At 39.6% G+C, this 20190-nt stretch overlaps 1 protein-coding gene across 6 annotated transcripts; it reads right to left on the bottom strand.

Annotated features, from left to right (window-relative positions):
* Nucleotides 1-2133: 2133 nt before the first annotated feature.
* On the bottom strand, nucleotides 2134-19609 carry LOC122990790 (centrosome and spindle pole-associated protein 1-like). Of its 6 annotated transcripts, none has more exons than XM_044364287.1 (29): nucleotides 19483-19609; nucleotides 18476-18644; nucleotides 18026-18098; nucleotides 17681-17784; nucleotides 16788-16853; nucleotides 15815-16146; nucleotides 15579-15679; nucleotides 15288-15384; nucleotides 14786-14843; nucleotides 12528-12805; nucleotides 12214-12332; nucleotides 11949-12090; nucleotides 11437-11542; nucleotides 10478-10516; nucleotides 9680-9827; nucleotides 9376-9552; nucleotides 9011-9123; nucleotides 8602-8751; nucleotides 8137-8280; nucleotides 7099-7212; nucleotides 6788-6854; nucleotides 6439-6565; nucleotides 5253-5392; nucleotides 5032-5160; nucleotides 3969-4009; nucleotides 3764-3824; nucleotides 3196-3305; nucleotides 2843-2999; nucleotides 2134-2592 (listed from the first exon to the last, which is right to left on the bottom strand). In XM_044364287.1, exons 2-29 carry the CDS (start codon nucleotides 18572-18574, stop codon nucleotides 2420-2422), a joined length of 3465 nt encoding a protein of 1154 aa, XP_044220222.1. In that variant the 5' UTR covers nucleotides 18575-18644; nucleotides 19483-19609; the 3' UTR covers nucleotides 2134-2419. The 6 variants fall into 6 exon arrangements, with proteins under 6 accessions (XP_044220222.1, XP_044220223.1, XP_044220221.1 ...); XM_044364288.1 differs by having other exon boundaries at nucleotides 18476-18641; XM_044364286.1 differs by having other exon boundaries at nucleotides 18476-18602.
* Nucleotides 19610-20190: the final 581 nt, after the last annotated feature.

Raw genomic sequence — 20190 nt, 5'->3', positions numbered from 1 at the left:
ATTAATTATTTTATTTTATCCTAAAATTAGATTTATCTTTTTCCTGCCACATCATATCCTTGGTATGATCCATTTGCCCATTTCATGCATGTGTATATATATGTGTACTTATGTTTATAATTAAAATGAATAGTAAGTTAAAAAGTATGTGTTTTCCCAGTAATTCATCTGTGAGAAAACAAACCAGGCCCTGTCAGTCATTCTGGCTTTTGAGAAGATCAACATGTCTTTCCTTAAACTTCACGAATGTCAGAGGTAATGAATGTAAAATGTTTCTTATCAAAGAAGGAAACTAGCCAAAGTTGACATATATCTACCAAAGGTGACATATGGTAAATAAAAAGTAAAGTTTTGAAAATGCAAGGATGAATGTCACACACAAAATCTGTAAACAGTCATTTTACTGGTTTCCAGCAAGTTGCTTTATTTCTAAATGCTGACAATGTCCACATAGCTATCATGGCATCCTGGTAACGCTTTTTCTGCCCTCCTGTTAAGCGCATCCTTGGTTGTATGTAAACGACAAACCCGTCTATAGTTGTTGACACATCTCACTAAAAATGAAGTGGCTGCTTGAGGAAAAGCCAGGGGATCATCACATGATGTATCTTCTGTGGACCATGAATGTACCAAATTTCATGGCAATCTATCCATAAGTTGTTACAATAATTCAGTCTGGACCAAACTGGTGGACCAACGCATTGAGTGGCCAGCTGACCATCCCTAGAGCCACGTCATCAGCGTGGCTGAGAACAAGGAGACCATGAAATCAGTCATTCATTAACGGCCCATGGACTCAACAAAAACAAATGTTAATGTAAGATAATTGTTTATACGCAAATTAAAAGTTACACCAGTGCAGAGTGTAAAATCAGTTTTAGCGTGTATTTTTCCTTTGAATCTGATTTTTTAAAGCAGAGAAAGCAATTATAAACATATTCCTGTAATTCCTTTGTTATACTGACACTGATATTTTCTGATGTGAAGGAATTTATGTTCCCAAACATTCCTAGTTTTGAATAAACCTCCCTGAATTTCATAGCAATCAGTGTAAACCAGGTCCAGTAAAATCCCTTACAAGCTTCCAGCTATCAATAAATCCATAGTTGCTTTTGTGTTACAGGTTTCATTTAGTGGCTGTGGCCTCATCTGAGTCAGTCTCCAATGTCAAATCCCTTATTCCTGTAGCTGCCAACATGACAGACTGCCATGCTGTCACTCCAGCTAACTCACCTCCACACCTCTGCCTTCATTTACAGTTAAGAGCCTGGTTCTCGTATATGTTCAGACCATACCTGGGCCTGTAATAATGTGTCATGTAGAAAAGGGACACACACACCAGTCACACACACATGTCCGTGTCTTCAGTGGATGAAGGCAGAGTAAAGTAGATCACTCTCAGTCTGTCAAGCAAACGTGTCAGTTCTTGGAAACCGGATGGTAACATGTCAGTCCATTGGAAGATCTTGTCACTTACTTTACAGGCTTTTCAGACTTCAAACTACTTGAGTGATTTGGATATTAATGTGATGAAGTACGATTACTATTGAGTGCAGAGGTCTGATCTGTAATGGCAGTTTAACATTCACCTGACTAGCAGCTTTTTTTCCACAGTCAGTGTATTTTCTAGGTTGCTTTTTATACTTATATTTAAAAACATTTGAAACAATCTACTGAGTTATTCTTTAAGTGTCCAAGCCAACGGTAAATAATAGTAAATGTACAGGATCCAAACGTAGATGGTCAAATTTTTTTCTTGATGTTATCGTCATGTCCCTGTAGTTGAATGTTTACACAATCTGTAACTTAATCCAACTCTTAAAGGAATCATTTGACATTTTAGAAAATACACTTATTCTTTTTCTTCTGGAGTTAAATGAGAAGATCTGTACTAACTTCCCTCAGAGTGGTATCAATCTTCTCATCTAACTTGGCAAGAAAGTGAATAAATGTATTTCCTGTGTCAAAATATAATATAATTTATATCATGCACATCACATACAAATTGTAACAGTTAAGTAAAAATTGGCATAGAAAGCATGGCAGACTTTTTGGACATGGAGTTCTGAGCAGGATCTTAAATATCATGTAAGTAATGTAAAGGGTGCAAACAATCAAAATACATGGATCATATAATGAAAAAATAATTTATTCAAAACATAATTTAGTCATTAATAAAATAGTATATACCCATAAACAAGAACTCACTCTGAGATCAGACATTGAGGTTCATTGATGATGTAAACAATGAAAAAAAGCAAATACCGATTGGTATCCGACATTCATACTGACATATCCATCTGTAAGCTATGAGTTCAAATCAACTGTAATCTCATAATTCAAAGACAGAAGGGTGTATTCTGGGTTAAAATAGACTGTCAAAACTGGAAGGCACCTCCCAGGCTCGGGATACAGGGTCTTATGTTGTCAATCGCTCCCTCCTCAGTGGTCGGTCTAAACACTTGAGTGTGTCCGATGTTCCTGGCCGCATCCAGGGATCAGTGGCCACAGTTTCTACAGAGCTTTGATGGTTACGATTGTAGGGAGAAAAGTGGGGAGGTGAGGAGTCGTCATCAGACAGATCCACTGGTCCTAGAGAACAGGAAGAGAGTGAAACACTAAAAGAGTTGCATACTAAACTTAAATTCCCACCTTGTCTTTAAACTGGTTGTTTGAATTTCAGTATCACTCTGCGTGGATGTCTACACAACTCACTGTGTTTCATATGAAAACAAATACCTACTTCAGAAAAATGGTAACGTAATTCTTTCAACAAGCACATTAAAGCTTTAACATAATGTTTTATTCAACCATCAGCAAAACTGAATCTTTCAAGTCGTACCGGCTGTGTTGCCACGACGACTGAGGGCCATCAGACGACCCGTCCTGTTCCGGCTCCTCCCCTCCCCGCTGGGTTCTGCGTCCTGCTGCAGCCTGTTACCTGTGTGGGCGGAGTAGTCTCCAAATTGGCCAATATGCTGACCGGAAGCAGCTCGTTCCTGAACCAATCATAGGACACAAAACGAGACAAATAGTTGACGACACTTTCTTAGAATATAAGGTTTCACAACAACAATTACCTACTTATTGTAACTTTTTAGCTCACAAATACACCTCTATGTGCTACATGGCTGTTGTTGGAGCTACAGTCCAGTGTGTAAACCTGAGGTGTGTGTGGTGTGCAAAGCAGAGTACCTGGGGGCGCTGTGACTGTTTGGCCAGCCTCCTCCTCTCCCTGGCTGACAGCTGGGGGATCTTCTCAAGCTCTGGGGTGCGCTGCACTGGAAAGGCATCGCCTAAAGGGTCTTAACACACACACAAACACACACACACAAAAGCAGAATTAGCCTTAGGCATCCTAACTACATTAACTTAAGAGAGAATACACTGTGCTATGTTGTTTGTTGTCCCCACATCTTCCCTGCTTATAGATGTAACATTCTGTTTTTGGGTTATTCTTATTTCAAGATGTAAAGATCTATAATTACGTACCTCTTCAGTTGTGGAAAAACTGCACACATTAGATGAAATGCAAGCATGATTTGTGCTTTACAACTGTCTGATAAGAACAGACCAATACTAGTATAGGATGACCTGTCAGATTATCTCATTGTGTTAAATTGAAAAAATATATTTTTGATGGTTGTGTGGTGTAACTCCCCCCCAACATAAGTCACTGCTGAATGTCTGCGCCTCCACGATGCAAAAGGAGCAAAGTTCTTAAAATGCCTTCATTTCTGTAGCTCTATCATGGTGGTCTTACCAATAAAAGCACTCTCTGACTCCAGCAGAGAACCTCTTGCTGATCCTCCCATCACACTCCTCTGCAACATAAACAAAAGCCTTTTCACAATTTCACTCCAATAGTTAGGTTAGTTGATACAGTACATATAAACCAGGTAGTGAAAATTTGTAGCTGAAGCACTGGTGCTTGATTATAACCAAACCATTATTCCTTTTCGACTCACCAGGTAATCATTTTGATGTGGTGGGGACAGGTCAAAATAATCTGCAACATAAGAAGGACATTATTTTTTGACTAATCCAGAAACAGCAAAAGCCATAGATCCCATTTACACCTGGCATTAAAGGGCAGGTCCAATATTTTTTGTGGTTTTTATATCATTCTGTAACTTCCAAAAATACAAATTTTGGTCAAAGTATGTATGTTTTAGTGTCAAAATGCCATTTTCCCAAGCTCTTCTAAAAACTTTTTCCCACATGACATGATGTAGGTTTCCTTGCTACATATAAACTAATATAAACCCTCTAGCTCGCCTAGCCAGTAGCCACAGAGACAGACTGAGCACCCACTGTTGATGATGCTCAAAGTTTAAAAAATCCTCCTCCTCCTGCCAGTAAACGGCTCCGGATCATCAGCGCTAACAGCTCCTAATGACAACTAACAGTTGCTAACAGCTGAATGGGCGTTTCCATTTGAACAACCCAAAAAAAAAAAAAAAAAAAAACAGACAGTCATCCTTTAAAGGATAGGATCACAGTGTTTCAAGTCTGTCTTAAAGGACCAGTGAGTAAGATTTAGGGGGATCTATTGGCAGAAATGGAATATAATATTCATAAGTATGTTTTAATTATTGTAAAATTCTTCTACAGAGCTCACCATATTGCACCGCCATGTTTCTACAGTAGCCCAGAACAGACTAAACAAACACTGACTCTACAGAGGGCCTTTAGCATTTTTTGCAAGTTTTGCAGCCACCGTAGGTTCTCCTACACACTAGGAAGGGGAGGGTGAGGGGTATTCATTTGGGTTGCAATCTGCAACCTCACCACTAGATGACACTAAATCCTACACACTGGACCTTTAAAATAATAGTCAAATTAACTGAACTGTTTTTGCTTGCTGCTCCTCTTTGTACTGTCCATTAGATTTTAGTAATTAAAATAAGTCCAACTGTCCACCTGGCCAAATATAAGTGAACAATAAGACACTGTTCTTCCACAGTAAAATCTCTAACTGAATCTACCACAAAGGGATCAACAGGAATTGAAAATGCAGTGAGCTCTAACCATCCTGTACTGTAGACCTCTGGCTGCTGACTTGTTGATATGGATCCCTGTAGTCCCGCCTTCTCCTGCTGGCCACACCCACTTCCTCCAGCTTAGGAACCTCAGTAGAGCCAAGCCTGGATTCATCGTCTGACAAATACACATGCGAAACAGTTACAACTGACAATGTTGGCTTCCAGTAGAATTCCAGTACAATTAAGATTATAAGACCGGTGTATTACCTGTGTATTTGAGCTGAAGGGAGTCGTGGATTCGCAGCAGGTTTCTGGGCTCTGTGTTTCTGGAGTTTGGCCTTCGGACCGGAGCCTGGAGCCGCAGCCTAGCCATATCAAACACATCCACCTGGGGACGCTCCCGATGTCTGGAAAAATGAAGATGAGCGCACACATTAATGTTTACACACAAAATATCAGTCACTGCTGTAGTACAGCAGAATCCTTCAATGTTAACCGTAACATCTGAGAAGAAAGGACAACTCAGACAGGAGAGATGGTTACCAGCTTTTTTTGGCGGTTGTATTCCATTTATCCATTACTTTCAGCTATCTATTTTAACCATCTAGCCATCAGTTTTAGCTATTTCCACTCCACACACACACACCTCTCTCACCTGTTAGATCAGGAGAGAGATGAGGGAGAGATGAATAAATCAGCTCACTTGCCAACTAGTTTACCCACATTCTCAGAATATAATGATTTTATTCAAATTGTAGTTTCTATTTCCCCAAATGAGTTTAGCTACTTCATAACCTTTCAACATACCCCCAAGCAACTGCTACCCCCTGGGGTTCGAGTGCCTCTGGCTGGGCATCACTGTGATAAAATTTCTAAACTTGTTATGTGGAGGAAGCGGATCAACAACTATATTCAATTTTAGTCAAATCTACTGTATGTATCAGCGCTCAATGTAAGGAACCTAGTGACAGTGAAGTCAGAGTGTCTTTAACTTCTGTACGGTGATGTATTTCTCAATGAAACAGAATATGTGTACAGTTACAAGAGTGATTCAAATTAAATCCTTCAGATGTGATTGGACCGCTAAACAGTGGACTTGAGTTTTTTAGCACAATATGGAGCTGAGAGAAACAGAGCTGCAGAGGACTGTTGGGCTCCACACACACCTCCTTCACCTCTTAGATCAGAAGGATGAGGGAGAGATGAATAAATCAGAGTTCAAACACATTCTCTTGGAAATGAAAATAAAGTTTTTGCCCTCTGATATCCAAACACACATCTCTTCCTATCCCAAATCTCTCTCCATATTGATCTGCTAACTACTACTATTATTATTTGGGGTTCAAAACCTGAATGTGTTTTTTTTAATTCACTGTTAAATATGTCCACAAAATTTTGCACTTTATGTGATTATAAAGGTACAGTAAGAGTAATGTATCTGCACACGTCTGACCTTTCACTCAGGGGAGAGTCTAATTCCTCCCAGTCGCCTTGCTGCAGATGACCCTCCAGTCGTTTTTGTTCACTGCGAAGCTGCCGACGCAGCGCTGACAGCTCACTGAACACGTCCCGCTGGTCTCCTGAAAACATTAACACAGTATCTAGACACATGCTCATACTGTGTTTTTACTACTGATACCGATCCCTAGTAGTAAATGTCAACTACTACTACTACATAAGCTGAGGCAAACTCTAAGCAACCGAGATTCTGCCAAAACTAGCCAGTTAGTTTAAACCTGTAGGGTTTAAAGTACATATCCTTCCATGTCTGAAATGTCTTCTATTTGTGTGTGCACATGTACCTGCAGCTCGGAGCTGATTCCTACAAGCGGGGACAGGGGGGGACTGGAGTCCAGACAAAGAGCGCTCCTGAAAGAGAAAGAAAAAAAATGAGAAGGTATGAAAACAGAGACATCCAGAGGGAAGGAGAAAACATTATTAACCTTTATGCTGAGCAAATATCTTCTTTTACACAGAGACAGAGACATTGTGTCAAATGCGTTCTCAAGAACAAGCAACAACATTGGACCTACAAATCACTTCTTCTTTTTCAGACACGTAAGGATGCCTGTGGAGTTACAGAGTGTGATGTTCGTGTGTGTGTGAGACTCACAGACAGGTGTGCAGTAGAATGCCGGCTCTCCACAGTGGGAGGTCTCGGGGTGTACTGGTGCTGCCCGTGTTTCTTCTGCAGGGTGGGGATTGGAGGGGAGGGCTCCCTGTGTACCTGAAGACACACATTACATAACAGTTTCAAAACAATGATTTAATAGAATGTAACCTGATTACTTGATTACTGTCGCCCTCTGCCTGTGTTTTGGTGTAAATGAAGACTGTCAAGGAGAGAATATGAATAGTGGCTACAGATGGCAACAAGGTACATGCTACCAGACAGTCTGCAGCTTTTTTTTTTTTTTTTTGCAGCATATCCAGGACTGTTGGTGCAAGTTAGTCCTTATCAGCAGTTGTTCAGTCAATAGAGCATCTTTAGCTCCCTCTAGCAAATCAGTGAATTCACTCATTTAGGGATTTTTTTTCTTTCTTTTTTAACAATGTCCTTTCTTCTTCCACTAGCAACAGACCACAGGCTGATGTAACAGCTGCAACATGCCAGGATTCTAATGACATTGCGTCAACAGTTTCATATTAGCATGAAATGGTGAGCTAGTTTATTTTGTTTACCCGCAATGTTTTTCCAATCATTAATACAGACAACTGACTGTCTTTTGTTTCTCATACATACAGTGCATGCCAGTTGGTGGTCAGCTGGCCATCAGCTGCAGTCTTTGTAGAGTTTCTACAACTCGAAACTGAACTCTAAAACCTGAGGCAACTTTTAATAGGATGTGTCATCATGCTTGGTGTTCTAAAAAATGATCTTTTGGATCATGTGCAATGTCTGCTGCTTATCAGTGAAGGGAGGGGAAGAGATGATGATGTTCCAATCTTTAATTTTATTGTCACTGGCAGGTCTCTTGTAACTATTCTACTATAGTCCTATTCCTTAACGTTACTGTATGATAACTGCTGTATAATAATTATGATTGTAAAAATCTATAATAATAATTACATACATAACTTTACAACTTTCCATTTAACGTTTGCGATGGTGTTTGTTGCCAAGTGGTGGTGGAGACATTAGTGAACTAACCTCCTCCACCCGAGCCTGCCTCTCCCTCTCATACTGCCTCCTCAGTGCTGCACTCTCCTTCTCTTCTTCTTCCTTCTTCTTCCTCTCTGCTTCCTTCTTGCGCTGTTCAGCCAGCTGAATCAGCTCCTCGTTCTTTGCCTTTTGCTGAGAGACAAAAAAGAAAACAGAGCAAGGCAATGATAGAGAAAGACAGAAAGAAGGAAAGTGAGATTATTTATTACTATTTAGTATCTTAACAAATGTTATTATACATTTGTTTATTTGTCATTTCAAATATACAGTAGCTGAACTGAATAGTTTGTCGAAGGGAGATGATGGCAGATCCCGGGTCAGATTATTATCAATACAATAACCAGTAGTACAAAAGCAGCAATACCTTGTAACATCACAGTATTACAAACAAGCGGGCCAAATTAGAAAAGAACACCACCTTCCACTACCTTCCACCCAGTTTTAGCTCCTCACCTCCATTTCTTTCCGTTTCTTTCTCTCTTGTTCTTCCTCATACTCCTTCTGAATGCGAGCCCTCTGCTCCTCCAGCCTCTTCTCCTCTCTTTCCTCCTCCAATCTGGTCCGTTCCCTCTCTTCTGCTTTTTTACGCAGTTTCTCCTCAATCTGCAAACAAATACAGGTTAATGAGACAACATAAACTCATTAACAAGACCAAAACAACATTTACCTGGATCTCACAAGGCTGAGGCCCATTTCTGGCAAGGCAGGCTGGCAAATTCAAATTTACCAGCCACTTTCACTATTCTACAAGCAGTTAACTAGATTTCTAGGGAACAGAGTCTCCAAAGGATGGCCAGATGCTAAGTAAGACATTCCAGCCATAGTCAGCCAGTATCAGGGCTGACACTGTTTGAAGCAGTACCTGCTGTTTGAGGTAAGCTTTGTACTTGTCCTGTTCCTGGAGCTGCTGCAGACTGGGCTGGTTGGCAAATACATTGCTTCTGGCAAACTGGGGGGTTTGGACATGTGTGAAACCTACAAAAAAAAGAAAACATGAAGAAACTCCACTGTGAGTTGGGACACTGGGAAAGATCTCTCCTTTCTGAGTAAATCATTATAAAATATTGCATTCATCAGAGCTCCATCCACAAGACACATTTTCCTCAGTGATTTTCACTAATGTCATCTCAACTTATGTCAGTCTGTGTTTATTTTTTTCCCACAGCTTGGTTCTAAAAAAAAACCTATAAAATACATTAAGAAGAAAGGTTGGTATGGTTTAAGTACCAGGGAGCCTGTCACTAGTGTCATGGATACTGCACAATGCTACAGTACCAGAGACCCTCTCGTTGGGGTCAGAGTGCTCTGCCCGGCGGGCTGTCATGGCCGCCGTGGCTCTCCTCTGCCACTGCTCCGGGTTGCTATAGGCCTCCTCATTCAGCTTGTGCATCTGGTTGAGGTCAGCTGGACACAAGAACAGAACAGGAAGTAAGTCATTATTGTGTAATTGTCTCGTAGAGAAAATGTGAATGCAAGGAACATAACAAGTGCTTATTATGTAAAAGACTACAGGAAACTGGGGGGGGCGCACCAATGAGATTTCCGGTGCTGTCTCTGAGCGGGGCTCCTCCTCCACCTCGACCCCAGGGCTGGTGGTTCTTCATGTCGGCCTCCAGCTGAGCCTCGTAGCGCTCCCGCTCTTCCCTTTCCAGACGCCTCCGTTCCTGTTGCTCCTGAATCTACAGTACAGTATTTTATTATTTATCTAAATCGTCAAATGACAGTAATTATCAAAAGACTGAAATTGAAAATTTATTTATCAGTAGCTAATCTCGCTCACTAATCTTTTAAACATATAGGTTTAATAACTTTCAGTAAGTAAAGAAAGTAAAGAATTAGTTATTGATGAACTCATGAGCTATCAGTTATCAGACCACAGGGGTGTAACTCAGTTTCAAGTACTACCATTCGTGAATAAGGAACAGGAATTGGTACCTAAAACTCTATAAGACTATATGTAGTGGTACAGTATAATGATAATACACTCTGAGGTGCAGTTCCTACATCACAAACATGACCAGCAACTAAAATACAACAACAAGGAGTCACCTGGAAAAAAATGTGAGTCTGCAATGATCATGTGTGATAGAGAAATAACAAAAAAGCAAGCTGAGAAGAAAGGTGAGGAGAATTTTTGTAGCTTTAGCTGAAGGGAAAAGATGTGGGATTGGGATGGGATTGAGGTGGCAACGGGATATAAAGTCATATCTGAATAGGGACAGATCTCACAAATACTTCTACTAGCAAATCTAATGGCAAACTATCGGGGATCAAGGGATTTAATTGGGCTTGCACTAGATTTTTTCAGTCTTAACTAGATCTATTTTACCTTGCTCAAAAACTCGCTGTTCCCTCTCCTGGAAGCTTCCTGCCAACATATCACAGACTAGGATGCAGTGAATGAATCTCCACATTAAGGATATATACAACCACTTTACATCATGTTCCCTGCCACTGCTGTCTCCAACTTAGTTACCTGTGCAAGGTGATCAGGTCATACACAAACTTTTTAGTGTGTTTTGCTCTACAATAAATCATTTGTAATTCAGGTCGTTTCTTTAACTATCAATGCCCAAAAGCCTAACCTGTAAATGCATGTGTTACATGTATGTGTTGTGTGTGCATATTCAAATTAACTTTAAAAGTAGATAATGTTCAGTTCAGTATTTAGTCAGTTAACAGAAAATTAATTGGCCACTATTTTGACAATCAAATAATCATATTAGAAATTTTTTAAGCAAATACGCTGAAGATTTCAGTTCAGTTACCAGTTTCAGTTTCTCAAATTTGATGATTTAATTGTCGGACCAAACATAACATTTAAAAATGTGACCTGTGACTCTGGGAAATTATAATCGGTATTTTTCACATTTTTTAGACACAAAGATTAATTGAGAAAATAATCAGCAGATTAATCAATAATGAGAAATCGTTAGTTTCAGCCCTGATAGACTCAACAGTACTCTTTTTGAAATGCTGAGAGATAACAGAACGGTTCTTATCTGTTAGTTCCATGATGTTCCTTCTGATGTTCTGCAGTTAGTCCACATACATCAACAGTTTCCTCTGCTTTGATCTTAAGTCTTAGCCTGATAATCATTACCCTTTGGATTTACTCTACTAAAAAACTCATTGGTAATTTAATCAATAAACTTTTTGGATGTGGTATCATAAAACTATCTACACATTAGAACTAGAGATCTTTGTGCATTAAAGGATAACTGTCACTCTAAAGGAAAATGATGGTAGTGGGAGATTAAATGTAGACTCAAAATGTGTTTGACCTACCTGTTGTTTCAGAGCCTCTCTGTAAATCCTCTCCCTGGTTGATCTGGATCTCTCTGGAGGGAACAGCCCAGCACGCGAGTCTGCAGCAGCAGCCTCATTACTGGGCCTGCCAGGAGATTTTCAGAATCACACTGTTTAGATCTGACCATCAACTTTTTGACTTTTTTTTGAATTTGTGCTTTTACCTGTCTTGTTATGTGTCTTATATTATATCATCCTCTCACTAAAATCACCTTCCATTTTACTAGACACAAGCCTTACCATTATTTCTACTACTAGTCTAGTAGTCAAGTTAATGGGACATTAAAAGTCTATTCTGAGTTACACATTGTCTTCTTTTATTTTTGCTATTTATGCCTAAAACAATGTGTTTCATTGTTTCATTGAAAAAACAAATGACAATTAGTAAGATGCCTGTGTGCTGGTAAAGGATATACATTTACTGCAGCCTCCATGTTAGCTGCTTATCATTTTCTGTATGAAAGTACTAAAGGTGAAGAGGAGATATTTACTGTATTGGAGGCTCAGGGAAGCTGCTTCCACTGTGCTGGCTTTGAGGGCTGTGGTTACCAAACTGGCAGGGCACAGCTCCCCCTGGTGGTACATTCCAGTAGGACACAGGAAGGCCAGCACCGGGAACAGACAAATGACCATCTGGACAGGAAAATGAAACACATTTAAATCATGTAAGATGATGCTGAATGTACAACCAATAAGTTCATCAAGTGGACATATATAGTGACAAGAACGCTGTAAACCAAGGAGACCAGTGCTTACAGTAGGCCATGTTTGGGTCAAGAAGGTTTCTGGTGCCGTAGTAGTGATGGGGCTCTCCATACGGGCTCCTGTAGGTTTCACCAAGTGTTGAAGGGGGATGGGGAGGGAGCAAGGGGATTCTGAACACACAGAGTAAGACAACAAATGATTTATTATGTTGTATGACACAAGTTCTCATTTCAAGCAAAGATTTATTAGTGATTATTTTTCACAATAATAAAAATTACAACATGTTAAATGACTTGCCAACCACTAATCATCAATCAGACCTGTCTGTGACCACAGAACTAAGAAACTGCAAGCTGAAGGTTTACCTGGGAGTGTCCATGGCTCTGGGGAAGGAGGGGGCAGCAGGCTGGCTGCTGGGAGACAGAGCGCCTCCCCCCAGGCCCAGGGCAGAGTTGTATTCCAACACAGGGGACTGGAAGGCCACGTGGGGCTGATCAGGTGGAGGCATCTCTCTGTCTCGAACACCAATCTTCTCATTGTTAGAGAGACCTCTGGATGATGACTCGCTCTCTCCTGTTGCTGAAGGCTCCAAAACCTGAGGATCTTTTCTCCTGCTCAGACCAAACTGTCTGATTCGGTCCGGCTGATTTGTGGGTAGACATAATTGAAAGATAAACAAGTGTCCTTTACTGATGCTCAAGGATCAGCTGAAGTGAGGTTAGCATCATAACAACACTGAATATTAAAAATGACTTTAATATCTCCCCTTAATGCTAATTTCTTCTTTATATTTTCTGCATAACCATTCTACAGTTATAATAATATTATGTTGGCACTGTGCCTCCTTTAAGCGATCAGTTTTTTATAGTAGTGTAACAGAATAGTTCAGCACACATGTGAACTGCTGATTAACTGCAAAATTTAATTTAATGTCTCATTGGAAGCAAAGTAAACAAACTGCTGTAGCTACAAGTCAACACACAGCCAAACCAGGCAGGTATGTTTACTTGCTGTTTAGCTATCTAGCTGCTAACTGACGTTAGTCGTGCCCTTTTCCCCAGTAAATGTTAGTTTGGTGGCTCGTTCAGCAAGATAAGCTGCAAGACAAGACGTGTTTTCATGTCTGTAAGTTATCTTCAAGTTTTGATGATGTGGACAGAGGCTGTTTTTTCATTCACTACCATGTTTAAAGGAAGAAGTTATCATGCCTCATAATGATACACACACACACACACACACACATATATATATATACACATATATATATATAATTATATAGGAGTCACACAGCCTCACTTTCATTGATTGAAATTAAATGTGGGTCAAGCTGAAATGAGCGAATAATTCAACAACAACCGTGCAGTAATGATGGCAGAGAGTTCCCAACCCAACTTGGCTGCAGAGAGAGAGATTTGCACTCTGAGAAATCTAGAAAGCATGTTTGGAAATGCCAAAATACTTTGTTTTGGTATGAATATTACCTAACTTATATAAACATTTGGCTATCGAATAACATACAGTTGTGCTCATAAGTTTACATACCCTGGCAGAATCTGTAAGATGTGTACCATTCATAGTGTCTATAGTTGTGACCATAAAACTCAATTTTGGTCTCATCACTCCAAATAACTGTTCCAGACATTGTGAGGCTTGTCTAGTTGCTGTTTGGCATATTGTAAGTGGGCTGTTTTGTGCCATTGGCACAGTAACGGCTTTTTTCTGGTAACTTGACCGCGCAGCCCATTTTTGTTCAAGTACCTCCTTGTTGTGCATCTTGAAACAGCCACACACATCTTGCAGCTGAAGTTGCTTGTGGGCTTTTCTTTGCAACCTGAACAATTTTCCTGGCAAGTGTGGCTGAAATCTTTGTTGGTCTACCTGACTGTGGCTTGGTATCAACAGAACCCTTCATGATCCACTTCTTTATCAGAGCTTGAACACTACTGATTAGCATTTTCAAATCTTTGGATATCTTTTTATATCCCTTTCCTGATTTATAAAGTTCAACTCTCTTTTCTCGCAGGTCCTTTGACAGTTCTTTTGCTTTCCTCATGGCTCAGGATCCAGTAAAGTCAGAGCAGCCCTGGATGAAATATGCAGGGTCTCTCAAGAGCTGAGAAACTCATTGACTATTTATACACAGACGCTAATTACAATCAAACAAGTCACAGGTGTGGAAACTTACCTTTCATGGCCATTTAAACCTGTGTGTGTCAACTTGTGTGTATATTATCAGGTCAAACATTCAAGGGTATGTTAACTTTTGATCAGAGCCATTTGGGTGATTTCAGTTATCATTATATTTTAAAAAGGGAACACACGATTATGTGGCTGGAGAAAATGGCTTCATCTGACCACTATCCCTAAATAAAACAAAAGTTTTCAGCATGATCAGTCATATTTTCCAAAAAATGGCCAATATTTCACAATGTGTAATGTGTATGTAGATCTTTTAAAATACATGTATATGTTGAAATAAATATACATATATAAGTAGTTATATCTCTTGTTGTATTGGTTTGCCCTCTTATGGATAAAAACATATATTTGAATGGCTGAACCTATGTGTGTTTTTTAGAAGGAATAATCAAATGTCATGTTTGGGCATATGTGACAGCCCTACCTGTTTTTCAGGATCATTTATTCCCGTTGCAGCAACTTTCAGCTCCAAATCTTTCTCCCTGCATCAAGGACACAAACGTGTTCAGTTACACACAATCAGCATGTTACATCACCTCCTTAGAGCGCCAAAAATATAAGCTTTATCTAATATCTACTGTTAGCTGCTGCAGGTTCTTCTAGATATGTGTCATCTAATTGCCTAAAATGTTAATATATTTAGGTTTAATATTGAATATATAATAATAATGATGATGTTCCAGGTGGACAGAGATGCAATAAATGCAGTATGTACAGAATAGACAGAAGCAGTGGTGATAAAAATTACACTGTGGAGAAACCGAATGGCAATATTGGTAAATATTGGAAACACATATGATGAATAAGGATCCTTAAAAGCAGCAACTTCCAGGTGCCACCAAACACTGTTAGAAGCTGGGTCACACAACCTCTGTTTCAGCATGATGAACTGAACACTGAAAAGACGAGGATCACTGAAGACCCACCTTTTCTTGTTTCTGTGCTGTTCAGCTATCTGCTCCTGTAGCTCCTGTCTGTAACACTCTTTCCTCCTCTGCAAGGCCTCATCTGTATCAGCTGCTCCTGAAAAGAAGTTCAAAACTTCATTAATGATAGATACAGTATCTATCATCATATCTTAATACAGTTTGGTGTGCAAGTCACCAAATGTTCAAATGGATTGTGTGCGTTCATTTAAAAGCAGATGTTAATCAAATGCTGGACTTTGAATTTTAAAACAAAATCTAAAGTTACAAAATAAAGAAAAATTATCGTACCGATTATAAGGCCAGTGGCAAACTCAGCATCATCGTTTCTGGTCAGTGTCCTTGATCTCCTGCCTTCTCTGGCAAAACCTAATGGAATATCTCTCTTCTCCCTGGGAAATAAAAAACAGATTGGCCTTATTGTTCCATTTCTTCCAAGCAAAACAAACAAAAGTTCAGCTATTTTGTGACATAGACATACAGTACATGAAGATAAGCAATACAAAGGAATAATATCTCCCAGCTACCTGCCATCAGTCTTAATGGATCGTCTCTTCTCATAACTGGCCTCCACCCCCATATGTCTGCGCCTCCTGCCCTCCATCAGCTCCAGCTCCTCCTTGGTGTATTCCTCCTCCTCTGACTCCTGGTCCACTGGCCTCCCCAGCCTGTCACGATGTCTAGAAAGTCTGGAAAGTACTGACGACTGCTCCTCATCCTCCTCAGGGAAGAGAGTCTTACCCTCGGCGAGGCACAGGTCCCTGTGCAATCCCCTACTGTCCTCTGTCAGAGTGGCTGCATCTCTCCGTGAGGGGGGTCGCTGTCTTAGATCACCTGCCCGGCCTTCTAGCAGGTGTGGCTGGAGGAATGATTATAAAAGGCAATGTTTCTTTTTTTTTTTAAACATAAGGTGTGAAGACATGTCATCAGGTGCACACTGACAGCATGAATGCAAAGTTGGGTGCATTAAGATCAACTCAAGTCAAGTAGCCCTTCACCAACACTATCCTTGATATTCGTATAACTAACACTTGGAGTGGCAAAAGCTAACTGTTTATCCATTAACTTTAACTGTTTCAACTGTTAATAAAATATTTATCCATTACTTTTAGCTATTTTAACTGTTTATCAATAACTTTTGGAAGTTTCTACCATATCTATCACTTTTAGCTATTTAAACTGTTCATCCATTACTTTGACACATCTGTTTCAACCATTTATTCATTACATACAGCTGTTTGAATTGCTCACTATTACGTTTAGCTAACAGTTTCAACTTCTCGCTGCTCACTTGCTGACTAGTTTTCATGCACTTAGTTAAATGGCGTTTAGGTGTCGTGGCTGACTCTGTGTGTGGATCTATTTTTTACAAATCAAACAGTAACTTCTATTTTGTAAAATCTATTGAGCTACAATCTTTCAGTGTACCGCCTGGCTACTCCTGTGAGGTCAAAGAAATAATTTTCAAATGAACCAACATCAATAAAGGGGGACGTTTACCTTAACAGGCCTCCTGTTATCAAGGTGAATTAATGGTCCAGGCTGTTCAGGGTCAAAGTGTTTTTTCTGTAACATAAAATACTCTTGTCATGAATTGTTCACTTCCTACAACACAGACAAAAAAAGCACTCTTAATCTTATGACTGGGCTAATAGGAGCTAATAGCTAGGTTCCAATCCAGGGCCTGGATTCTATACTCACCTGTAATTGTCAGTGTGAAAAGGGACAAGTTTCACGATATATAAATTTACAGTAACTCTAACTTTGATTTTTTTTGCTATAACATATCATGAGATTAACAGTATATTCAGCACAAAGAGTGGAGTTTATGCTGGGTTCCATTGGCCTGATTCAAGTCATTTATCTACCAGTGACTGACAGCCACTTGAAGTCAAACGTCTGGTAAACACAACTTGGTCATCTGATATTTCCAGACTGTACAAGCTGCAGAAGATACCTGAACTGAACTGTTTGGGTTGATACTGGATACTGAGGTCTGCAAATAACACAGGGATTGTGTCCTAGAATACTAATAAAACAGCTGCTTCATTTCATGACCACATTTGGAGGGGTCTCTGAAATGGGACCAGCCCTGTTAACAACAACATATTTCATCTAGAAATGCTGATTTGAGTGGATACAGCCTTGGTATTGGGACACAGTTTTGTCTATATTTTAGTGCTGCACTGCAAACATCACACTCACAGCTCCCATAACAATCAACATGTTTGTTGTTGATCTCCAGCAAAGTGATCCCTAACTTATAGTACAATTTAGCCCAATTTAAAACTAGAATACCGTATAGACAGACATAGAAGAAAGCCTGAAATGACCTCCGAGCTTGTCTACTACAGCCAAACACATGAGTAAACAGGTACATTTGTGACAGTCACCTGAGCCATGTAGCGCCTGTAGTCCATACGGAGCTCATGCTGCAGCCTCTGTTTCTTCTTCTCGTACTCCACGCCAAGAGGCAGACCCACACTGCTGCTCTCCTCTGACAAAACACACCCATCCATATTTAATAGAGACACACGGTGGAGAGTTTCATGCCAAAACAAGACAACCACCACTTTAAAGACACAACATCTACCCTGACAAACATTGCTCACGTGATAACAAGACACATCATGGGCTACTATTTTTGATAGACTAATTCATTTGCTTATTTTCATGTGAAAAGAATCATTTTTTAAAAGATAAGAATTAAAGGAGAGATATGTGATCATGTACTGTACCTTTCCCCTGTGCTATTGACTTGGGAGGGATGTTCTCCTTAATAGTGGATCCATATAATCTGTGGGGTTTTGCCTATCAGTCAAAAATAGAGGATTGTCATGCATTAAAAGACACACAATTTGATTATTGCGAAATTGTCACCTCAGTACTCTGTGTAACTTTACAATTACAAGTAAATCCTAAAATACTTTTATTGGTTACCATTTTCAATATTTACAGGTTATCATCTGTTTTGGCTTGTGTCCCCAGAAAATGAAGTGATGCCTTATTTTGACCCCATCATGGTGACAATTATTAGATGCACATTAGGGGGGGTTTAAATAAAAAGTCATCAGAATGTAACAAAATGAATGTGTATATAATAAGTAGTTAGCCTACTTATCCAGCACTCTGACCTGGTTCTGAAACAGTTTAGAGCTACAAACCTAACAACCATCATTCTAACAAACCTTTATTTCCATGTAAGGAGGGTCTTGCTCTAAACGGGCTTTATCCTCAGCCACTCTTGCCTTCCGCTCCCTGATGAAGTTCTCCAGCTCATCATCCATCTCCACTGGGCAAAGTTATACGACCCAACTGCAAACACAGAATACCATGCTTACTGTACAGTCACCACTACTGTACAGGAAGCACAATATTAAACAGTGTAAATGATCAGAGACTGTACAATGTATGCTTTTAATGTAAAGAAGATAAGGACTAATATTTAATAGGCCTAGTAAAAGGCTTTATAAAGGATTTTCAACTGCGTGCCATAGAGGGATAGATGTATAAACAGTGTTTAATCACAACCAATTATTACAGCAAGTGATTTCACTAATTAGTTCCTCTTCTCCGGTCTAATGAGTGCCGGTTAAATCAGCTGCAAGGTGGAGTGATAATAACACATAATCTGTTTTGCACGTTTCTTCACAGAGTCTCTGCTTAATTTAATATATTCTTTGTTTATTTTTGGAGAGCTGCTCCTGCAGTAATAATACCATGTGAATATCAAATAAATGAGAAGCAAACTTTCTTCACCACTTCAATGGTGCATTATATGAGGACCTGATATATTACAATGAATGTTTATAATAAAAATAAACAACGAAAGTCCGTTTTGATTCACGTTACTGTCACTTTAATTCTCCGTTGTCAGGCAACCACAATGAATACGATGGCGTCACTGTCCCTACAGATACCGTTAACCCGCTTAACTAATAACAATGTAATTATAAGTAGTACGATAACCATTAATACATTTAACACATTGCATGGAATACTGCTTGTTTAGTTGGTTAAAATTAGCATTTAGCTTATGTTAGCTAGCTTGTTAGCTTGAACTAAAAGAGAGGTAAAGCCAAAAAGAACGACACCAAAACTAGGAAAGCTAACTTTACTAGCTCCTCGCCCAGCTAGCGTTAGCTATGTGAAGTAACTATCAGTTCTACTGTCATTAGTATTCAACAGAACCTACCATTGAACGGTGTTTGAACCTGACGATACCTGATAAGGCAATGTTTGCTAGCTTAAAAATGTTGGCGGTGCCTTGGTCGTCTTCTGCGAGCCCAACAAGTCAATCATGATAAAACACTTCTTCCGGTTGTAAGTGTCAAAATAAAACCCCATGTCCCCTAAAGCAGTGGTTCTCAAAGTGGGGTCCTTGAGGGGGCGCCAGGGTGTCGCCAGAAAAAATGGAAATAATTTATTTTCACTATAAGTCAATGACAATGACAGAATGTAACTATTTTGATCATAGGTTTCATACACTTTCTGTAATAAAACATCTAAAAGCAAAAAAATCTTATCAAATGGGGGGGTCTAATTTGTGTCAGTTTAGGGGTCATCGTTTTATCTCAGTTATCAGTATTTCACAATTCAGTGAAAATGTGATTAGTACCTGCTCTGTAAGATGCACCCTCATGTTTTAGTGTTAATTTCTCATCTTCATTCTCACAGATATTGTAATGCATCATTTTAGATGATGTGAAAAATGTGGCTTAATGCAGTCAATAGTGTATCATTCTGCTGTCATATGATGACTTACACTATGATCATCCTTGGTTCACAGCTGGTAGTGTGTGTAGAATGATACACTATTGACTGCATTAAGCCACATTTTTCACATCATCTAAAATGATGCATGTGTGAGAACGAAGATGAGAAGTTAACACCGTAGCTGGTA

The sequence above is a fragment of the Thunnus albacares genome, chromosome 10, assembly GCF_914725855.1.
Source record: "Thunnus albacares chromosome 10, fThuAlb1.1, whole genome shotgun sequence".
NCBI lineage: Eukaryota > Metazoa > Chordata > Actinopteri > Scombriformes > Scombridae > Thunnus > Thunnus albacares.
Note: the sequence above shows the minus strand (reverse complement) of the source record. Positions and strands in the feature narration are given on the sequence as shown.